This window comes from Theropithecus gelada, chromosome 6, assembly GCF_003255815.1.
Source record: "Theropithecus gelada isolate Dixy chromosome 6, Tgel_1.0, whole genome shotgun sequence".
NCBI classification, from domain to species: Eukaryota; Metazoa; Chordata; class Mammalia; order Primates; family Cercopithecidae; genus Theropithecus; species Theropithecus gelada.
The window spans coordinates 57,095,604-57,116,868 of NC_037673.1; the positions used below are offsets into that span (position 1 = coordinate 57,095,604).

The window sequence follows — 21,265 nt, forward strand, 5'->3', positions numbered from 1 at the left end:
TTCCTCTCCTTCTGTCATTTCAATTATGGATATGTCATGCCATTTAATATTGTATCAGAGTTCTTTGATGCTCTGTTATGTTCTTTCTTTCTCTCTTTTATTTCCACTCTTTTTTTCTGTTTGGGTAATTTCCACTGACTTATTTTCAAGTCCAGTAATTCTTTCCTTAGCTGTCTTAAGTCTACTAAAAAGCCCAAAGACATTTTTTATCTCTTTGACTATGTTTCTAATTTCTAGCATTTCCATTTGATTTTTCTTAGTTTCCATATCTCCTCTGAAATTACCTATCTGATCTCACATGTAGTCAACCTTTTCCATTAGAGCCTTTAAAATGCTGCTATAAGGACACATGCACACGTATGTTTATTGCAGCACTATTCACAATAGCAAAGACTTGGAATCAACCCAAATGTCCATCAGTGACAGATTGGATTAAGAAAATGTGGCACATATACACCATGGAATACTATGCAGCCATAAAAAAGGATGAGTTTGCGTCCTTTGTAGGGACATGGATGCAGCTGGAAACCATCATTCTTAGCAAACTCTCACAAGAACAGAAAACCAAACACCGCATGTTCTCACTCATAGGTGGGAACTGAACAATGAGATCACTTGGACTCAGGAAGGGGAACATCACACACCGGGGCCTATCATGGGGAGGGGGGAGGGGGGAGGGATTGCATTGGGAGTTATACCTGATGTAAATGATGAGTTGATGGGTGCAGTAGACCAACATGGCACAAGTATACATATGTAACAAACCTGCACGTTATGCACATGTACCCTACAACTTAAAGTATAATAATAATAAATAAATTTAAAAAAATAAAAATAAAAATAAAAATAAAAATAAAAATAAAAATACAAAAATTAAAAAAAAAAATATATATTAATCATAGTTACTTTAAATTCCTTGTCTGATAATTTTTATATGTGTCCCATATATCACATGTTTGTGTGTATTATCTCTTTGGAGTGCTTTCTCTTGCCTTTTCATATACTCATAATATTTTGCTGAAAGCTGGATATCTTGTGTAGGATAGCAGATACTGAGATAGATATTTCTGGAGGCTTAAAGAGGAGTAGATTGTGAAATGACTTTGCCAGTTGTTTTTTTCTTAATATTTGCTCCCCCTTTAGCTTTGGGTCTTTCCTTAATGCTGTGCCCTAAAGAGAATGTGTCTCTTGAATTTCTTCCATATTCAGCCATATTCCCATATTATTTTTACTCAACACTTGTTAGGCTGTTGGTAGCAGGCCAGGGAGGAAGGGCATTCCTTGATGTTCTGATTAAGACTCAGGTAGGCAATATGTACCTCTGTATCAGCAATGTGGCCTTCACAAGTGCAAGTGCTCCTGCAACGTTCTCCAATTGTTGTGCTAATCCTAGCATATATTCTGTACCCTGCTCCTGGGGATAGAGCATTACTTTTTTTTCTTCCCCTCACCACGATCATTCTTCCTACTGCCACCATCACCAATGAGTTTCCTCCAGTTCCCTAAGACAACGATTTTTTGCCATTCTCTTTGCCATTTAACTCTTTCATTCCACTGGGAAATGGTTGTGGTTTTGAAAGTGGCTGCTGTTTTCCCCAGTCTTTCCTGTGAGTGCCTGGTGGGTTTTGTGGAGGAAAAACCTGCTATAGGATGTACCCCCTATATCTGCCACCTCCAATGTGTCACATTTTCATGCTAGCCCATACTCAGCCTTTAGTAATTCATTAAAATGTTCAACTGAATCATCTTGCTGGTTTATATGACATCTGGTGGTGTCTGCCCAAGGAAAAACAAATGATGCCATCCTCTTTCTCCTTGCAGGTGCCTGTCTCTTTCCAGATTTTGAGTTGTTTGATTGCCCTGCAACCTAAATTTGCTGGTGCATTTTTTTTAAATTAATGAATAGGTAGTTTGTATAGCTTTTTCCTTACAGTAAGAATGAGAAAGACACTCTCTGAAGCTCTCTGCATCTCTGAGCTTAAATCAGAAGCTAGATAGTTTACTCTGGAATTTCTTAATTTACCAAAATAAAGAACTTGAGATTATTTACTGTGAGTCATAAAAATGATAAGGGTTTAGTGAGAATGATGATTGTTTGAATTTATTGATTTTTCCGTGTCTTTAAATATTTTTATTGGAATGGGGGTACTCTTGGCTAATAGCTGATCCCAGTATTTTCTAAAGTCTTAATGAAAACATCTGGGACTGTGGGACACGAAGTGTTATTTTAAAGGAAAAGGTGTCATTCCAGCTTTGAGGAAAGATTGCTCCTTTAGTTTGACAAAGGACTGGTTAAGATCCATGTCTGGAACATAGACGTTCCAGTCTAAATGCCTTTGCATAATGCTGTAAAAGGAGTTTTTGTTGTGGGCAGAGTTGTATCTTTGTAAATTATTATGTTTACTTGAACTTGGAATGAGGGGTCTCCCCTGGGTTTCCTGGAGTAAAGGGCCTGCAAACCATGTAGGATATAAGAAGAAAGGCATTTCACTGTGGGAAGATAAGGAAAGTAACAGGGGGTAGGTCAGTAACTAAGCAGAAAGGACTGGGTTTGTCCTTTAATGCCAGAAATGATTACTTTTTATATTCAGTCCTATGGTTTTCTTTCTACTCTAAGATTTTTTTTTCCCATTATGTCCAGGACTCAGTAAAGTTTGGTTGTATGTTACCACCTGGAACTGGTTATAATTCAGGAAAGTGAGGAAGAAATAACACTGTCCACATTTGGTACAACAGTTCAGAGGTCTCTGTTAATGGAAAAACAGACAGGCTTGGTGCGACCACAGGTGAACTGCGGGGGTCAAAATGGTAGTTATCAGAAGAGAGCTGGTCGCTGGTCAAAGCGGCTGTCATTGGAATATAAAGCAAAAGGATTCAGATTTCTTCAAAGCACAACCATTCAAAATGTTACAGCTTCTATCAGCAACATGTATGGGTAAAGTAAGAAAATTAATGTTTAAAGCAGCAAAAAATTTAAATAATTAATTATCTGAGGTCCCAGTAAAATGAGGTTATTTTCAATTCCATCAGTTCTTAGAGGCAATAAATGTCCAACAAACAGAGGCAGTGATTTTGCATACTTGGCAGAGATTTGATGAACTCAATTTATGAATCAGGATCCTGTTTATACTTTGAGTGGAAAGGATAGTCATTTGTTAGGTTAAGAAAAACCTATTCTTTGACTGCAAGGTTCATAATGTGAAAAATTATTATTGAGCCTGTTCTAAGAAGTACACAATCTTGGAAATACATTGTCATAGCCTTGGAGTTGAAATAAATCTTCTCATTTATTTAATCTACTCCCCTCATGTTACACATGGGTGATACAGAAACCAGTGAGGTTATTCACCCAAAGTCATGTAACAGTAAGAATTTGTAAAACTAACCCACAAGATAATTTAATGAATGATGTGTATTACTGTAATGAAAGTATACAACTTTAGTTTTAAATGAGCAGGTGCCAATTAACATATACGTTAATATTCCTCATGAATATCTACATATGCACAAATTATATACACATTTATAAATATAATAGTGAGAAGTTAAAGATTATAAACATTTTACATTTTTTATAATTCAGAGTATGATATTAACAATACAAATTTAAAGAACCATAAATACTTCATCAGATTTTTAAAAGATCTTGATATAAGATCATTTTATAATTTCCTCAAAAAATACTGTCCTAATGCTAGAAAACCCTGTCAGAAAGTTTTTTGTTTGTTTGTTTGTTTGTTTGTTTTATACTTTAAGTTCTAGGGTACATGTACACAACGTGCAGGTTTGTTACATATGTATACTTGTGCCACATTGGTGTGCTGCACCCATCAACTCGTCAGCACCCATCAACTCATCATTTACATCAGGTATAAGTCCCAATGCAATCCCTCCCCCCCACCATAATAGGCCCCAGTGTGTGATGTTCCCTTTCCCAAGTTCAAGTGATCTCATTGTTCAGTTCCTACCTATGAGTGAGAATATGTGGTGTTTGGTTTTCTGTTCTTGCGATAGTTTCCTGAGAATGATGGTTTCCAGCTGCATCCATGTCCCTACAAAGGACACAAACTCATCCTTTTTTATGGCTGCATAGTATTCCATGGTATATATGTGCCACATTTTCTTAATCCAGTCTGTCATTGATGGACATTTGGGTTGATTCCAAGTCTTTGCTATTGTGAATAGTGCCGCAGTAAACATACGTGTGCATGTGTCTTTATAGCAGCATGACATATGATCCTTTGGGTATATACCCAGTAATGGGATGACTGGGTCAAAAGGTATTTCTAGTTCTAGATCCTTGAGGAATCGCCAAACTGTTTTCCACAATGGTTGAACTAGTTTACAATCCCACCAACAGTGTAAAAGTGTTCCTATTTCTCCACATCCTCTCCAGCATCTGTTGTTTCCTGACTTTTTAATGATTGCCATTCTAACTGGTGTGAGATGGTATCTCATTGTGGTTTTGATTTGCATTTCTCTGATGGCCAGTGATGATGAGCTGGTACCATTCCTTCTGAAACTATTCCAATCAATAGAAAAAGAGGGAATCCTCCCTAACTCATTGTATGAGGCCAACATCATCCTGATACCAAAGCCTGGCACAGACACAACAAAAAAAGAGAATTTTAGACCAATATCCCTGATGAACATCAATGCAGAAATCCTCAATAAAATACTAGCAAACCGAATCCAACAGCACATCAAAAAGCTTATCCACCATGATCAAGTGGGCTTCATCCCTGGGATGCAAGACTGGTTCAACATACGCAAATCAATAAACGTAATCCAGCATATAAACAGAACCAAAGACAAAAACCACATGATTATCTCAATAGATGCAGAAAAGGCCTTTGACAAAATTCAACAGCCCTTCATGCTAAAAACGCTCAATAAATTCGGTATTGATGGAATGTATCTCAAAATAATAAGAGCTATTTATGACAAACCCACAGCCAGTATCATACTGAATGGGCAAAAACTGGAAGCATTCCCTTTGAAAACTGGCAGAAGACAGGGATGCCCTCTCTCACCACTCCTATTCAACATAGTGTTAGAAAGTTTTAACTTACATCTATTCTGAGTCACTTTTACCAACATCTAATTGCATTTTATGATTGTTGTTTTCAATTCTCCCTTCCTGCATTAGGACAGTTTTCAGCATTGTTTCAGGAAATCAAAACATGTAAATGCTTTCCGAATAGATAACAATACTATCCACTCAAGGATATGGTCTTCTTTGACTACTTGCCAATTATTTCCTTTTCTTTTGGTAAGGAATGCATGTTCTGAATCCCTGCATGAGCATTTGCAAAGAAAAAAAAAAAAAAACAACTAGAATCTTTTACTTTTTCAGCCCTTATATGCAGACATGCTGGACATCTCTCATCTTTTCCTCCAATCCCTTCTTTATTTTGGGACTATTGTTTCTGCGCAAAATCTAGGTCTCTTTTGGTATGCTCAAATAGAACCCTGCTAGCAAATCAATGCTATGTAATGGTCTCTTCTAGAAAAATAAAAGTTTGACATTTAATAATATATTTAAGGGCATACAATAAGCAGAGATGATGACATTTAAAGCGTGTTGTTTCTTGTTTTAAGTTAATTTATAGAAAGGATTGTTTTTGTTGTGTTACTGTGGTGTTATCATTTGTTTTTAGTAATTTTAATACATTTAGCCAATATGATTTCATAAGCAAGATTCTCTGCAAATCTTAAAGCCCAACCTGGAAGTGAACTGGTGGTGTGTTAACTCTCTGAACTGCTGAGGTACCATTTGGTATACAGTTCCATGGGATGTAACTGTCCTAGTTTGGTCAAATAGTTGGGAGGGCTTAACAAATATTGTAGATTGGATTAAATTCAGGATGTTGAGGGCTGCAAGTACAGTCAAATCCTTACTACAGAAGCAATATTGCCAAAACAGAAGTCCAGACTACCAGAGTAGGAAGAATGGCAGTGGGAGGGGAATATGACCATAAAAGAGTTATAAGTTAAATGTCTTATTCCCAGTTCTTGTGCTATAAGTGGGGCTGTATCCCTACCCCCATGTGTGTGGCATATAGCATATCCTGGGTAATAGAAAGAACTAGAAAGCAGGGTCAGGGTGGCTCTAACTATATACCAACGAACCATTCTTGGCCTTGCTATTATGGCTTTTAATTTGCACAAGTTAGGGAAACTTGTGAACTGACAAGACTGACATTTTTCAACAATAAAAGTAAAGTTGTTACCTGCTTATTGATGGATTAATTCCATTTAGGAAAGTTTTAAGACTTAAAGGATTTGGTGTAGAAGTATAGAACACAATTGATTATTGTATAGCATTTTAAAAATGATTTTTGCTTGATGGCTTGGTTTGGATTTTTTGTTTGCTTTATTTTGTAATGTGATTTCAATGCTGTTTTTCTCATTTTACCTTTGAAAAAAATTATGCTAGATATTGGAAGTGTTTGATAATAAATCTAATTACTTATGGTTTTCTTACTCCTACTTCTACCAAGACATAGATGCACAGATGCAAAGCCAGAACTATAATTCAGGGACAATTCCAGTTCTGCCCTTGAAAGTGCTGACCATGGGAAACAATGTAAACACATCAATAATTTTATTTGAAGTCAGATTTTTAGCTTTCAAAACACTTGCCATTTCAATAGTGAAAAAAAGCTAAACAAAATTTTAAAACAGAGAATTACCTTCAGTTAACAATAAGCAGCCATTATAAACATTTTTCTAGAGCAAATACTACTGACATAAAACTCCATCAATTATGTTTTTCTTTCAAATTTCACTTTGTTATACAGATATTTTTTGTCTGTAAGAATAATTTTTTAATATTCATTGTCAATGCAACAAGATTTCTCTCCATTTTTTTTTATCTGTGGTGTTTATGCTGGTAAGTACAATATATGCAATTATTTCCTGGACATAATCATTTGTAATTCAACTTCAACTTGAAATTGTCCAAAAATGAAATAGCAAACACATCACAATATAGACAACAGTGGAGCTTTTTCCAAGATGACAATTTAATGATTGGCTTTGGCCACTAAACAGTCATGTGACATGTGATTGATTTAAAGCAAATGGTTGCTGATCAGTCCCTATTCTTTCAGACCTTTCCTGTCATTCTCACATTTATTTATGCTCTTGGCTATTCTTATACTACTGTTGATTATCTGAGAAAAATTCTTTTTACCCACTCTGAAATAATCTATGTTTCTGCAACAATGAGCATAATTGTCAATTATGGCACATTATTCACAGCTCAAAATATCCCTACTAAACAGGGTGCCCACAATGTGATGAAATGCAAGTACATAGAGACTTCAGAGAGATACAGAACTTCAGTCTTCCTCCAAAGAATTAAAGATTAAAATGGGATAGATTTAGGTGATCAGGGTTAGGGAGACAGTAGTGAAATAATTTTAGCAAATTATAAAAATTATAAATTTAGTTATCACTTATGCTCTATGAGACAGAACATGTATCTTACATTGGATACTCAGAGGCTAACACACAGTAGCCATTCAGTAAATACTTGTAGAACTTTGTAAAGAAACAGAACAGGTGGGAAGGCAGCTATAAGCACCAAAGGAGTGAAATCTCTAAAACTACAACTTCTCATATCAATTTGTTGTGAATAAAGATACAAGCAGGAGCTTGGTTTTGTTTTGTATTTTGTGCTTTTCAAAGGATTTTTACCTCATCTCCTCTGACCTTCTTTGGACCCCATTGAGTGAATACCAGTGAAAAAATCAGTTTCTACATCCTTAACTTTGTTAGGATTCTAAGCTGCAACAGCTTTGTCAATCTCATAGCTTAGGTGCGGTTGAATATCGTAGAGAAATGAGGCCCATCTAGAAAGGAATTTGTTATTTTTACGTTAACCATACAAGAAAAAATATACTCTATCTTGTGGGGTAATTGTGAGGAAAAATGAATGCATATAGCTCTGAAATGCCATAACAAAATGTATCATCTTTTCCAAATTTATTTTTCAGCTGCCCACTCCAGGTGGACACTGAAATGCAGATAAAATGGCATAAATAACTCACCCTGGGTCATTAGGTGAGTGACTGCTTCTAAAAACCCAGAAATGTAAAGGTACAGATGGAAAAAAATACATATCTTTTCTTAAGAATAAAATCACTTTAGTTTATAAAGTTTGTACAATATTTTTAAAGTCTTCCATGAAAATAAGCAATTCTAGGGAGCCTACTGTGAAAAATTTCACCAGATGGGCTCCTAGCCCCTGGACTCCAAACTGACAGCCTATTTAGGTGGGCTTTAAATTCATTATGGAAAGAATGTGACAGATACCCTATGTCTTCCAAACACCAAGGAGTTGCTTCCAGTTTTGAATTAACACTGAACAACAATTCTATCAAAAAAGAACAGTTAACATCAATTAAAGACATCTGGTGAGTGACAAATTTATCCAAATGTAGAACATCCATAAGAATCCTAAGTCAAATAAAGGGCAATTTAATCAAGAAAATTAACAAATCCAAGTGAGTAGATGACATCTTGAATATCTTCAAACTGGTAGAAAGAAAATGATTCAGTGTACTAGAAAAGTGGGAATGTAATGCAAAAGGCTACAAGAAAGTTTAGAATTTAATACACAAGAAAATTTATTAACGAATAAGAATTAAAATTTATCTAGTTTACTCTCCAGATGAGAAGATTTATAAAACTTCATGAGTTTGGAGAATAACAGAGATATTGTAAAGAAAAAAAAATGCTAAAAATTTTCGTTTACCTCCTGATTTTAAAATATATAATTACAACAAAAATTTTTTATACTCTGTTCTCTTGTCTGTACCTTTCCTTCCCTCCCCTGATTAGCTAAAAGCCAGTAAGAAAGCAGACATTAGCACAGGGAAGAAGGGTAACTCAGATAGTTCTGAAATTTATAAACATCTGAAAAGTTAGATGGTCAATCCATTGATAGGATAAGATACTTCAGAGACCTGTGTCATTAGATTTGATGTTAAGAAAGAACAATATAAAATAAGCAAACTAAGAATAGTGAAGAAAGGGGAAAATCATTTACAGCAAAATTAAAATTAGCTCCTAGGTCTAGGAAGAGATTATCAGACTTCAAAAATCATTGGTAAGAATGTCCCTAACATAAAATTTAGAAAATAAGAAATGAAGAGAAAGATGTTGACCAGATCATTTTTAGTGTTATCAAATTGGGAGAACATACAGATTCTAGTATACTGGTCACTACCCTTTGGGCTTAAACAAGACAGTGACTTATAAAAATCAATCATGCCTTAAGAATATCCAATTCACCTGAGGTCAGGAGTTTGAGACCAGCCGGACCAACATGGTGAAACCCTGTCTCTACTAAAAAGACAAAATTAGCTAGTTGTGGTGGCATATGCCTCTAATCCCGGCTACTCAGGAGGCTGAGACAGGAGAATCGCTTGACCTTGGGAGGCAGAGGTTGCAATGAGCCGAGATCCCGGCATTGCACTCCAGTGCAGTGGCTCACGCCTATAATCCCAACACTTTGGGAGGCCGAGGCGGGTGGATCACGAGGTCAGGAGATCAAGACCATCCTGGCTAATATGGTAAAACCCCGTCTCTACTAAAAATACAAAAAAAAAAATTATCTGGGAATGGTGGTGGGCACCTGTAGTCCCAGGTACTCAGGAGGCTGAGGCAGGAGAATGGCATGAACCTGGGAGGCGGAGCTTGCAGTGAGCTGAGATCTCACCACTGCACTGCAGCCTGGGTGACAGAGCAAGACTCCATCTCAAAAAAGAAAAATTCAAACTCTCTTATGGACCAAATGTTTGTGTCCCCCTGAAATACATATGTTGAAGCCCTAACCCCCACTGTGATTGTTTTTGGAGGTGGGGTCTTTGGGAGGTAATTAGGATTAGATGAATTCATGAAGGTGGGGCCATGATGATGGGATTAGTGACCTTAAAAGAAGCAGCAGCAGAGAGCTTGCTTTCTCTCTCTGCCATTTGAGGACCCAGGAAAAAAGTAGCTTTCTGCAAGCCATGAGTAAACCAGGAAGAGAGCGCTTACCAGGAACAAAATTGGATGGCATTTTGATCTTGAACTTCCCAGCCTGCAGAATTGTGATAAAATACATTTCTGTTTAGGCTACCTGGTAGTCTATGGTATATTGTAGCCCAAGCTGATTAATATACTCTCTTTGCCCGGATGCCTTGATTTTCTATTTATTTGGGAACTGGTCTTCAATTCAACTTATGAATGAGCACAACATGGCATAGAATCATAGAAATTCATAACTGGTAGGAAACAGAACTCTCACGTAGTTTAACCACCCATCTTATGCCTGATTTGTTTGAGTTGAAAAGTGACTAAATGGTCTTCCAAGATACACTGGAATCCCTCTCATGAGAGGAATTCACTAAATAAGGTGATCGTTTAAGGATGATCTTTTTTCTACCTCTTTTGTATGCCTTAAATTTTCACAATGAAAGATGCAAAACCTACAGAGAGGCATGTAGGGAGGAACAGAGACTGTTTTACATTTCTAACATTTTCTTTGAAACCAAAGATAAACATCCTCAGATTCTAAAGAGAACTAATTCTTTAAACTTTCTTCATCAAAAGCAGGAAACATCTACCTCTAAGTCTACAATTTTGGATTATATTATGGCAAAAACGTTAAGCATTGGAGGGTGACATGCTCAGACCAGAGCAAAATAAAATTTTATAGCCCTAAAGTGACAACTTCTAACTAGGCAATAAGTCTGGCTCTTTTTTCTGATAAACATTAACTTCTGCTTAGGATCATTTAATTAAGTGGAAGCATTTTCTTTATGCCAGTGAAGCTACAAAGCAGTGAAATGAGAGTTCTACTGTTTACCTTGAACAAACGTAGGCCAACTCAGGTTCTCTTAATCTGGAATACTTGACCGTTTCCACCAAGATAAAATTTTTTGCATTAAACAAATACAAATAGGAAATGTCCTAGCATCATTAAGTAGTCTCAGTTCCTTAAAGTCATGGCTCAGTTAATCATTTGCTTTTAGAATGTTTTCCTCCAAGAATAGGGAAATGTTTAATGACACATTTGTAATTATTCAAAATATTCTCCCTTTTGCCTTTACACATCTTTTTCAGATCACATGTCTCTGAAATTCAATAAAAGAAAACATTATATGAATAATTTAATTTCATATTTAATTTATAATAAGAAAACTCCGTAAGAGTAAGATGTGTTTGCAGTTTGGTAGTTTGTATGCAGGTCACCTCCTATTACAGTGAGTGACTGTATGATAATAAAAGGACTTCCAAGCTCAAAGCCAGGCCCCTTCTTTTATGCAATAATACATACAACCAAATACCAACCAGTAAAACACATAAATTTGAACAATCCCTCAGAGTTTGTTGAATTTACTTGGTTAGTTATTAAACACAGTATTCAGTCAAAGGATTGGCATATGTCTCAGCAAATCCTCATTTTTTAACAAACACAGTTAGGCATACTATACTTTATCTGCACATACTCATGCCTCACCCTTAAAAGCTGGATGGTAACTCCATAGAAAGGATGAAAGATGACCTTGGGCCATCACAATAGAATCACTGGTTATAACACAAAGTGTTCTCATACTAGAGAAATGTGTTTGCATTTGTGGTTTTCCTGATGTCTTCAAATGAATATTCCTACGTCACAACTACATCTGTTTGGATGCCTACCCCCATGGGTAAATGAACAAAGGGATGTGTTCTAAGCACTTGCTTGATGGAAATTAACAATCGCTTTCATCCTTGCCTTGTGTGGCTTTCTTTGAGTTGCTCTATTTGCTTTTTGCCACGAGCTAATATAAATTTTAAAAGTATCATGACTGTGGTATCTTAAGAACACTACATAATTGGAAATAAGGTTTAACCTTCAGTAGAGCCCTGAGTAAGTTCACCTTAAAATATTAAAAAAAAAAAAAAGATTAAAAGAAGTAATTAGATATATATGCCAGGGTTGAAAGCTCATGGAAGGCAAGAACTTTCAGAATGTTACTGGTTGAAGTACCTAATGACGTAGGTTTAATTTATGATTTTGGACATGCCCAGAAGGTTTCATATTCAAGACATAAATTCCCTATGTTTTGATTTTTAATCATATATTTTCTGCATGCACTCAAAAATTAGAGTGTTCAATATCAGGCTAGTAGGCTTATATGAATGAATGGTAAGATATAAACTAGTTGAAGGAATTTTCATCAAATGCTAACCAGGCTACATAGACAAACAAGTCTTCGTTTGTTAATAAGCTGTGTACAGTCAGAGAACTGTAAGTTAACTAAAGGTTTCCCACAAGCCTAATCATGATAGCACGGTATTAAAATCCAAAACCAAAACTAAAATGTTATATGTACACATGTTTAGAAAACAGATGAAAACAAAAGTTACTTACACTTTTGCTCCGAGAAAGCAAATCACAGGTATTTCTTTTCATCGTGGTGTTTTAAGTAATTAAAATGGGAACTAGTGTTTCCAGTGTCAATGCTCTCACTGCAAGTATCCACTCAAAAGCCAACTGGAATGCTGAAAAGAAAAGGAAGGAAATGTTTAATCAAGTATATGATTAACACATGCACTTTGAAATGCCCTCTTAGACTGGGACAGTAATTCTTAAATAATTCATCAGAACAGGCTAAAACGGTGCTGTGTTTAAAACAATAAAAACATATACACAAGCAACATTTCCAAAACAGTTTTTGTTAAATGTAAGTTAGAGATTTCAAGCACCATCTGTTTTCCATTAAATATTCAACTCTACAGTTTTAGTGGCTGAAAAAAATAAAAAATAATAAAAATAATAAAAACCGATATGGTAGCCATAACCTAAAATTACATGTATAAAATGACGATGCAAACTGAATTGTATATATGTTGATTCTTATTGGGACAGCTAGGGACTCGACAATTTTTCACTAAGGGATCACTAAGGTGATCCACTGCTGGAGGAATCTTACCTACATGTGAAGAAAAGAGCCCTCTGAGCAACTGCATCATTGCCTCTTGTTTCACTGACAATAATCAATAGTACCTTAAAGCCAATCCAATAACTCTTCAGTAAATTTAGTGAGTTCTCTACCCCTTTAGTTCTAAGTGGTTGTAAGGAATACTTGAGAAAATGAGAACAAAAAGTATAAGCAATAACTGTTAAGTAGTAACTGTTATTTCAAGGAATATTCCAGAGTAATTGCCACTTGAATGACATTGATATCCTCATTATCTAACAAATCTTTGCTTTCTCCTAGACACTACAATGGAGATTCTCCATTTTCAGTTTTGAAGATAGAACAAATCAAGTAGCTGTATGTATTGTGTTCATTTATGATATTCTTTTACATCAGGACACAACCTACATATTTATAGGGTATATTTGCATGTGGGCTGAAGTGCTTTCAGGGAAAGAACTTACTGTAAGACAAAGAGGATAAAAGGCCTGGTCAAACCACAAAAACTCTGATATTGCAGGTTTAGGCTAATGTTGTAGGTGTAGGCTGATGTTAACAGTGGCATGTAGTTCTATCATTTGGGTTTGTTCTAAGCTTCTCAAAAAACATGTATCAGAGACTTTAGGAAAAGAGTAACAGTGGTGAAGGTCTGAAGGAGCTGGTTTTGCTAAAATGATTGAAAAATATTAAAGTACAAAGTAGTATGAATTATACATTTAAAAGATGAAAAACAAAGTAACTATGTATCATTTTTTAAAAAACATACAAAATGAAAACAGAGAAGCCTGCAGGGACACAGCCTTTTTAAAGGCTGAAAATACTTGTTTGGAATAGATGTGAGTCACCCTCTCAAGTCTTCTCAAAATAAAACGAAGACACTTTGCGGGAGGTTAGAGGTCCCATAACAGCAAAGCAGAGGTAGAAACAGAGAAATAAAGTTCACTGCGACTAAGAATATCTCTAGATGCAACCTGGGGACTCAAAGGCAAACAACGGACAAAGCCTACTTCCAAGGTTGATAGAAATGCTTGCCTGAAGATTAAAGAAAAATGCACAATCAAATATGAGTTGCTAAGATAAATACTGTTTCTCTGAGTGTGTATGGATTTTTTCTAAAGGAGTAGGATTTGAAGGGAGGAGCTGATCCACAAATGGAAAGTTCTCAGCTAGTACACCTCCAGGAACTGAATCACCTTTACAAATTAGCACCCTATAGGTCCCAGAAAATGTGGAATTATGTTACTCATTTAATTTAGGAATTGAACAGAAATAATACAAACTTAAAATATTACATAACTAGGGAAAAAAATTAGATAACAGCTGTGGGAAGCTTACATATTATCAGAGAAAAATTTATTCAAAATATTTATTTATTCATCCAGTATTTAATGAGTAGCCTTAGGGACAACTAAGGAATAGTTGTCCTACTAGGCTAGTGACTCAGTGGTAACACATCAGTCAAATCAGACAAATAATGGATTTGACCTGATAAGTTTTACTGAATTAACCAGGTTTTTTAAAAATTTGCCTTGAAATCATTTAAAGACCATCATTAGCAGATACTTTCCTGTGGGAATTTGGAACTTACAGAAATTTCAATAGGTAAAGAGATTCAGTTGAAAACTGACTGCTGATGGAATGGCTCTTCTCACCCTGTATAGCTAGGAGGCACCTAGCCTCACTAAAAGAGTATAGACTTTGGAACCAGATAGGTATAGATTGGAATTTCAGCTTTCCACTGGCATTCTATGTAGCTTTTAGGTACATTATTTGATTTATCTGAACTTTCTCCAGTTCTGCAAAAGAAAGACAATAATACACATATGTGTTTTCAAAATAAATGAAGTAAAAAGGATTGTCTAGGAGAATGCTTGGCTCATAGGAGGTATTCGGATCTCATCATCATCATTATATATTTATCATCATCCATCATCACTACCTTCTTTTTCTCTTAGTATCAAATAGCAAGCAACACCAGCTCATTCTTATTTTTTCTCCTATAAATGCTAACCTCTCTCAAATAATACATATGTGGGCAGATCTATTTTATACTAACCAGTATGAATGACCTATCAGTTAAAGGTCCAGGAATAAACAGACAGCATACTTATATTAGGATCATTTACAGCAGGTTCAACAAAGAGACTCTTTAAGGAGATGTTGGTAGGGTAGAGGAATCCACAAAGGATGGCACAGTACTTGGAACTAGCAATAGCAAAGTTTTCACCCTAAGAGGGATGGGTTGCCCATACCTAAGAAAAAGCATCACACAGAGTGGGCTGCCTTTAAAATGGAAGTTGCTCTCTGGGACACAGCTAGCCTCAGGTCTCCCTAAAAGGAAGGAGATAAGAAAATGTACGCAGTCTCATTTTCCTTTCTCCATCTGTCTCCTGCTAGGACTCCCCACTAGCCAAATGCAAGCAAGCAGGAGGGCAAAGGAGGAAGATGTACATCTCACTGGTCAGCCTTCCAGGGTACAAAGCCCCTCAAGGTAGGGCAGGGAGGAGAGTGGAGATGGAGAGGAAATGGTAGATGCGCTCTGCAGTCTATGAAGAGGATTGCATGTTCTGCCACCTCATTTATCCTTAAAAAAAAATCTATAATTTATCCTTAAACTTTCCAATAATCCTGTGAGGTAGACATTGTCAACATGTTATCCCATGGCACAAAAGAGGAAATCAGCACCAACGAATGAAGGAAACTGCCCAGGAAATGGCAGAACCAGGATTCACACTTGACTGGTCTGCCTCAAAAGTCCACGTTTTTGTCTACTCTTCCATAGTGCTTTGCTGCCAATAGCATGAACCAGTGCATCTTAATTATGAACAACTGGTAACCTCTGCAAAAATCAAAGCTGTGCCTAAACTAAAAAATGTTTGATGAAAAGGTTGACTCTCAGGAAGGCATTTATCTTAGTTCCTACAAGTTTCTCTCTCAGCAAAGATAATGTGGTGAGACTGCAGAAAAGCTTTCTTCCTCCAGGTGCACTAAAAAGAAAGTCAGGCGAGAGAATACTCACACGTGCAATTTCATTACGATAGGAGTTTCCATATAAAGTTAATTAGAAAGAAGGAAGAGTCGGCTCCTGCAGGGAGAACACTTTAGAAATAAAAATGAAGAGAGGAGGTAGATAAGATAATATTCCCTGGAATATTCAGGGATGGAATTAGAGATGGAGCACCTGTATACATTTTGCTGTGTCCACACAAAGGGAATTAAGACAGGTTCTATCCTAGGGATTAAAGATTTATATAGCAGAAAATGTCTTGAACTGGTCATCAGATGAAATAAGTTCTACTTTCATTGCTACATCATATACACAAACTGTTTGGTATTAGGAAAATCCTTTCCCTTTTTTTCCTTGTATCTCCACAACCCACCTCACAGCATTGTTATGGGGATTAATCAGACAGTATCTCAGAAAAAATTCTGGGGACTTTAAGTTCCCTGCAAATATAAATTTATGTATTGAAACAGCAAATGTCCCCATACATAATGACACCTTTAAATATAAGAATGAAAAGGGGTTCCAATCATCCACAAATATTAGAGAAGCTACTGAACAGGACATGTTTTATATATTTAAGAAGAATTCTTTATTCCCCTCTTTTTGAACTAACATTTTTTTTCTTCTACACAGTAAGTCAGTTCATGTAGTAACTGCTGAATTATAAAGTCACTCAGATGCATTGCTTTTAAAAAGTTTATTGAGCACCATGTATGTGTCAGGCACGGTACTAAGCCCTCAGATAAACAACAAACTTTCTTGATGCGAAGGGAAAGAATTGTTTGGGTGCAGTTGCCTATGAGTGATCAAGGTGTAATGTATTAGCTCTGTCTCGAACTTTCTGTTGTCTCCAACTCATCAAAAGGTAGATTTTTCTAGGGCTGCATAAAGTAGACATCAAAATGAAACCAAACTTGGCAGTTTTTTCCCTTGATTAGATTCTAATCTAAATGAAGAATGAATGTATGTGGCATATATAAGAAGAGAAGTTTGATCACAATCAAAGACAACTCCAAAGGAATACAATAAAAACAAGCTTAATTTATCAAGGTTTACTCACCAAAGAATCTGCAGGAAAGAAATTAGGAGGAGGCAATGCAATAATTAATACTTTAAAAGTTTTTTTTAAAAAAAAAGAAAGAAACATACAAGGATGGAAAAACAGATTTTTTCATGGGAATGTTTGAATTATTGCCTTGGGCTCTTAAATGTCCACTAATTTGCCCTCTATACACGTAAGATAGATAATGTGAACATCTGCTTCAGTTGGCCCTCTGCTACACTGGTGGCAGAAACAAGGGAAGAAAGTTCCAGATATCTCCTCATACCTTCTAAAATTGTGAATTAAAAGAAAGGCTTCTTTTTTTTTTTTTTTTTTTTTTTTTTTTTTTGTCGCCGGGGCTGGAGTGCAGTGGCCAGATCTCAGCTCACTGCAAGCTCCGCCTCCCGGGTTTACACCATTCTCCTGCCTCAGCCTCCCAAGTAGCTGGGACTACAGGCACCCGTCACCTCGCCCGGCTAGTTTTTTGTATTTTTTTAGTAGAGACGGGGTTTCACCGTGTTAGCCAGGATGGTCTCGATCTCCTGACCTCGTGATCCGCCCGTCTCAGCCTCCCAAAGTGCTGGGATTACAGGCTTGAGCCACCGCGCCTGGCCAAAAGAAAGGACTTCTTATTCCAGATCTAAAGATGACAATAGATATTTCCTGCTATTTACATTTTCTCTAGGGTGCTCTTTATCTGAAGCTATGCTTTATCTGAGCTCCTGCTAGAGGCTATAGAATCTGAGATGTAGAAAGAGCGTAGGATACAAATAGGGTAATTGAAGTGTAGGGAACATAAGCAGTCTGCCTAAGGTCATAGGACTGCCTGGGACAACACAATAATGAGAGGACCCTGTATTCCATGCCCAGTCCTGTGTCCAGTTGATGATATTGCCCTGTGCGTGGATTTTCCTAAAACCAGTTTCATCTGTCAACCCAGATGTATCTTATAGTCTTCCCAGCAGAGTTTAACATCTTGAAACGTGCCAAAGTCAGTGCAATCTACCTGTAACCACAAGGATGGCCTTGTATAATCAGATTGTAGCTTATGCTCAGTAGGAACTCCAGAGTGATGTGTTTCAACTAGAAGAGTCAAGTGATCTGTGATTTGCATGCTTAATTTGGCCTTAGCTCACACCCTATCTCCCAACACCAGCCCTCTACCCTCGTCAGGCTGGTCTCATCTCTGCAGCACCTGAGACACGTCCATTTCTACCTCTTAGCCTTAGATTCATGCCCTTTAATGGTTGTTTCTTTCATTTTACAGAACTCTTTCCATTCAAAGTCCAGCAAAAGCCCTTCTTTCTAATAACAACTTGCCCTGCTGCTCCAAGTCACATAGATTTCTACTGACTCTGAAGTCAAATAACAAAAAGTATTTTGTACCACAAACTTGTCTACTAGCTAACATTTTTTTCAATAATTGTTGTATAGGTTTAATCTTTGCTCCTTCAACTGGGTTTTTGATGTGGGTTGGCTGTGTCCCTACCCAAAATCTCATATTGAATTGTAATCCCTATAATCCCCAGGTGACAAGGCAGAAACCAAATGGAGGTAATGGAATCATGGAGGCTGTTTTCCCCATACTGATCTCATGATAGTGAGTGAGTTCTCACGAGATCTGATGGTTTTATAAGTATTTGGTAGTTCCTTCTGTGTTCATTCTCCATCCTGCCTCCTTGTGAAGAAGGTGGTGCCTTGCTTCCCCTTTGCGTTTCAACATATTTGTAAGTTTCCTGAGACTTCCCCAGCCATGCAGAACTGTGAGCCAATTAAACCTCTTATCTTTATAAATTACCCAGTCTTGAGCAGTTCTTTATAGCAGTATGAAAACGAACTAATAACACAGGGTTGAATAAGGTACATTGTAAAGTCTCTTCCACACTGCAAGTTGTATGATTAAAAAATATAACTTCTACCAGGCACGGTGGCTCATGCCTGTCATCCCAGCACTTTGGGAGGCCAAGGCAGGTAGTTCACCTGAGGTCAGGAGTTTGGGACCAACCTGGCCAACATGGTGAAACCCTGTCTCCATTAAAAAAAAAAAAAATACAAAAATTAGCTGGGCATGGTGGCAGGCACCTGTAATCCAGCTACTCAAGAAGCTGAGGTAGGAGAATCACTTGAGCCCAGGAGGCAGAGGTTGCAGTGAGCTGAGATCGCACCATTGCACTCCAGGCTGGGTGGCAGAGTGAGACTCCATCTCAAAAAGAAAAAAAAAAAGAAAAAAAAATATATATATATTTAAGTTTGAAAGAATTCATTATCATTATTTTGCCTTTGCCATAGTATTAATATGTAACATAACATTGTACCACTTACAAAATATATTAAAAATTCGAGGTATCAATCTATAAAAATGAACATTTTAATTAATAAGTAGAAATTTTGCAAAAGTGGAAATAAAATTATATCAAAATGTGGGATATATTCAATCTCACTATGAATGAAATGAAAATTAAAATCTCAATATTTGTTTGTCTTGCTTAAAAATTATTTTACTTCTTAAAAATAAAATACTTGAAAATAGTGTGTATATAATTAGATATGCATTTCATATATTACTGATCAGCTTTCCAAATGACATAAGTCTTTGGATAGGAATTTGATAATACATACCAAAAGCTTTAATGGTATTATACACTTTTATATAATAATTCAGGAAGTAACTTGAAATACGGAAAGTGCTTTGTATGCAGAAGCCTTCTAGCAGTACCACTTAAAATAATGAAAATCTGGAAACAATTTAGATGTCAAATAGTAAAGGAATTGCTAAATAAAATATGAGAAACTTCATGATGTACTATGTAATTAAAATCACATATTTTGCAAGATATTTCAATTACATGAGAAAAGGCTTACGTTATAATATTAAGTGAAAAAGGTAGGATTAAAGTTGTACGTGTAGTATTATCCTATAAAAAGTTATGCACAGAGAAAAGACTTTAAAATTTAGCAAAATATTAGTAGTTCTATTTAGGTACAGTATTATTGGTAGTTCTGTCTCGTTTCTGTGTTTCTTGGCTTCTCAAATTTTCAACACTTAGAAAAAATACTTAAAAGTCGGATTAAAAGAAAGTATTTGAGAGAATGCAAAACAAGTTACTCGTCTCTTCTTACTTCAGACTATATACAAAAGTGCTAGTTTTTGTTCGTGGAATTGTTAGACTGCTTTCTCATTTGTTTGTGTCTGAGTGCTCAAGTTTGCTATTTCATACCCAGTGTTAGACTTTGTTTTTGGGAATCTATAGACCAGAGAAAAGCCCCGTTGGAAAATAGATGGCTAAAATTAAGTTCTCTCTCCCTGACTCTGCTATCTTCGTCCTCCATTTGGGTGTCAATTAACTTACCTCTTTCTTTCAGATCTAGTAATGGTGTCTATAAAAGGAAATCTTCAGGCTCCACTTCACCTAGGAAATCAATCAGTTGTTGAGGCCTCCCTGCCTGTGCTAGTTTCTGGGAATGCAAAATGCATGGAACATGAGACAAATGCAAATGAACAACTGAATCAGCAAGCAAGAGATTTGGGTTTTATAGGATCAACAGGAGCTCAATCTACAAAATAGGTTCATATTATTATAAGGTAGAAAATAAATGCAATGTAGGTAGAAAAAGCTGTCACAATTTTCGAGAAAAATATTTTTAAAATAATAACTTAACAATAGGGCTCTTTACCTAGATTTAGTTTCAACAAGCTTTGCTCCCTTTCAACTATTTGAGCCTCTTAATGTCTCTCTGAATATCCCATCAAAAATTATGCCTCAGCTTCCTTCTTCACCCAGCTTACTCTCCCTTACCTCCTTTCCCCCTGTCTGAGAGGATGAGTGAGGTGTTTCTCCTCCTATGAGAAGTCCTGTCTTCTACCTATGCCTGTCTTTCCTCCCCTATCTGTTCTAATTCTAACTGGCTCTCTCCCCTCAAGATCTAAATACTCTCTTGAGTCTTTCCTCTTGTAAAAAGCAAATCATCCTTATAACCCTATGTTCTCCCTCTTCCAGATATCATTCTCTTTCTCTTCAAAATCAAGTTATTTGAAAAAATGTCTGTTAACTTTCTTTACCTCCTTATTCCCACCGTTTACCCCTCAACCCAATGCAAGCAAGTTTTACTCCTTCCACACTTAAACTACTTTCTCCAAAGATCCTAGATCTCCATATCACAAAAATCTAATAAACTCTTCACAAATTATCTGACTAGAGCTCTCTATAATCACATTGTTTTTGCTTCTAGAAACTCCCTCTTCCTCTGTCTTCT

At 36.3% G+C, this 21,265-nt stretch overlaps 1 protein-coding gene across 5 annotated transcripts in view; it reads right to left on the reverse strand.

Annotated features, from left to right (window-relative positions):
* PDE4D (phosphodiesterase 4D) overlaps window positions 1–21,265 on the reverse strand; it is a 1,562,006-nt gene that overhangs the window by 1,220,373 nt on the left and 320,368 nt on the right. For all 5 annotated transcript variants that reach the window (XM_025387155.1, XM_025387164.1, XM_025387158.1 and 2 more), the window contains exon 2: window positions 12,413–12,543. In XM_025387155.1, the coding sequence (XP_025242940.1) occupies window positions 12,413–12,454 (42 nt within the window). In that variant the 5' untranslated portion in view covers window positions 12,455–12,543. The remainder of the gene's footprint in view (window positions 1–12,412; window positions 12,544–21,265) is intronic.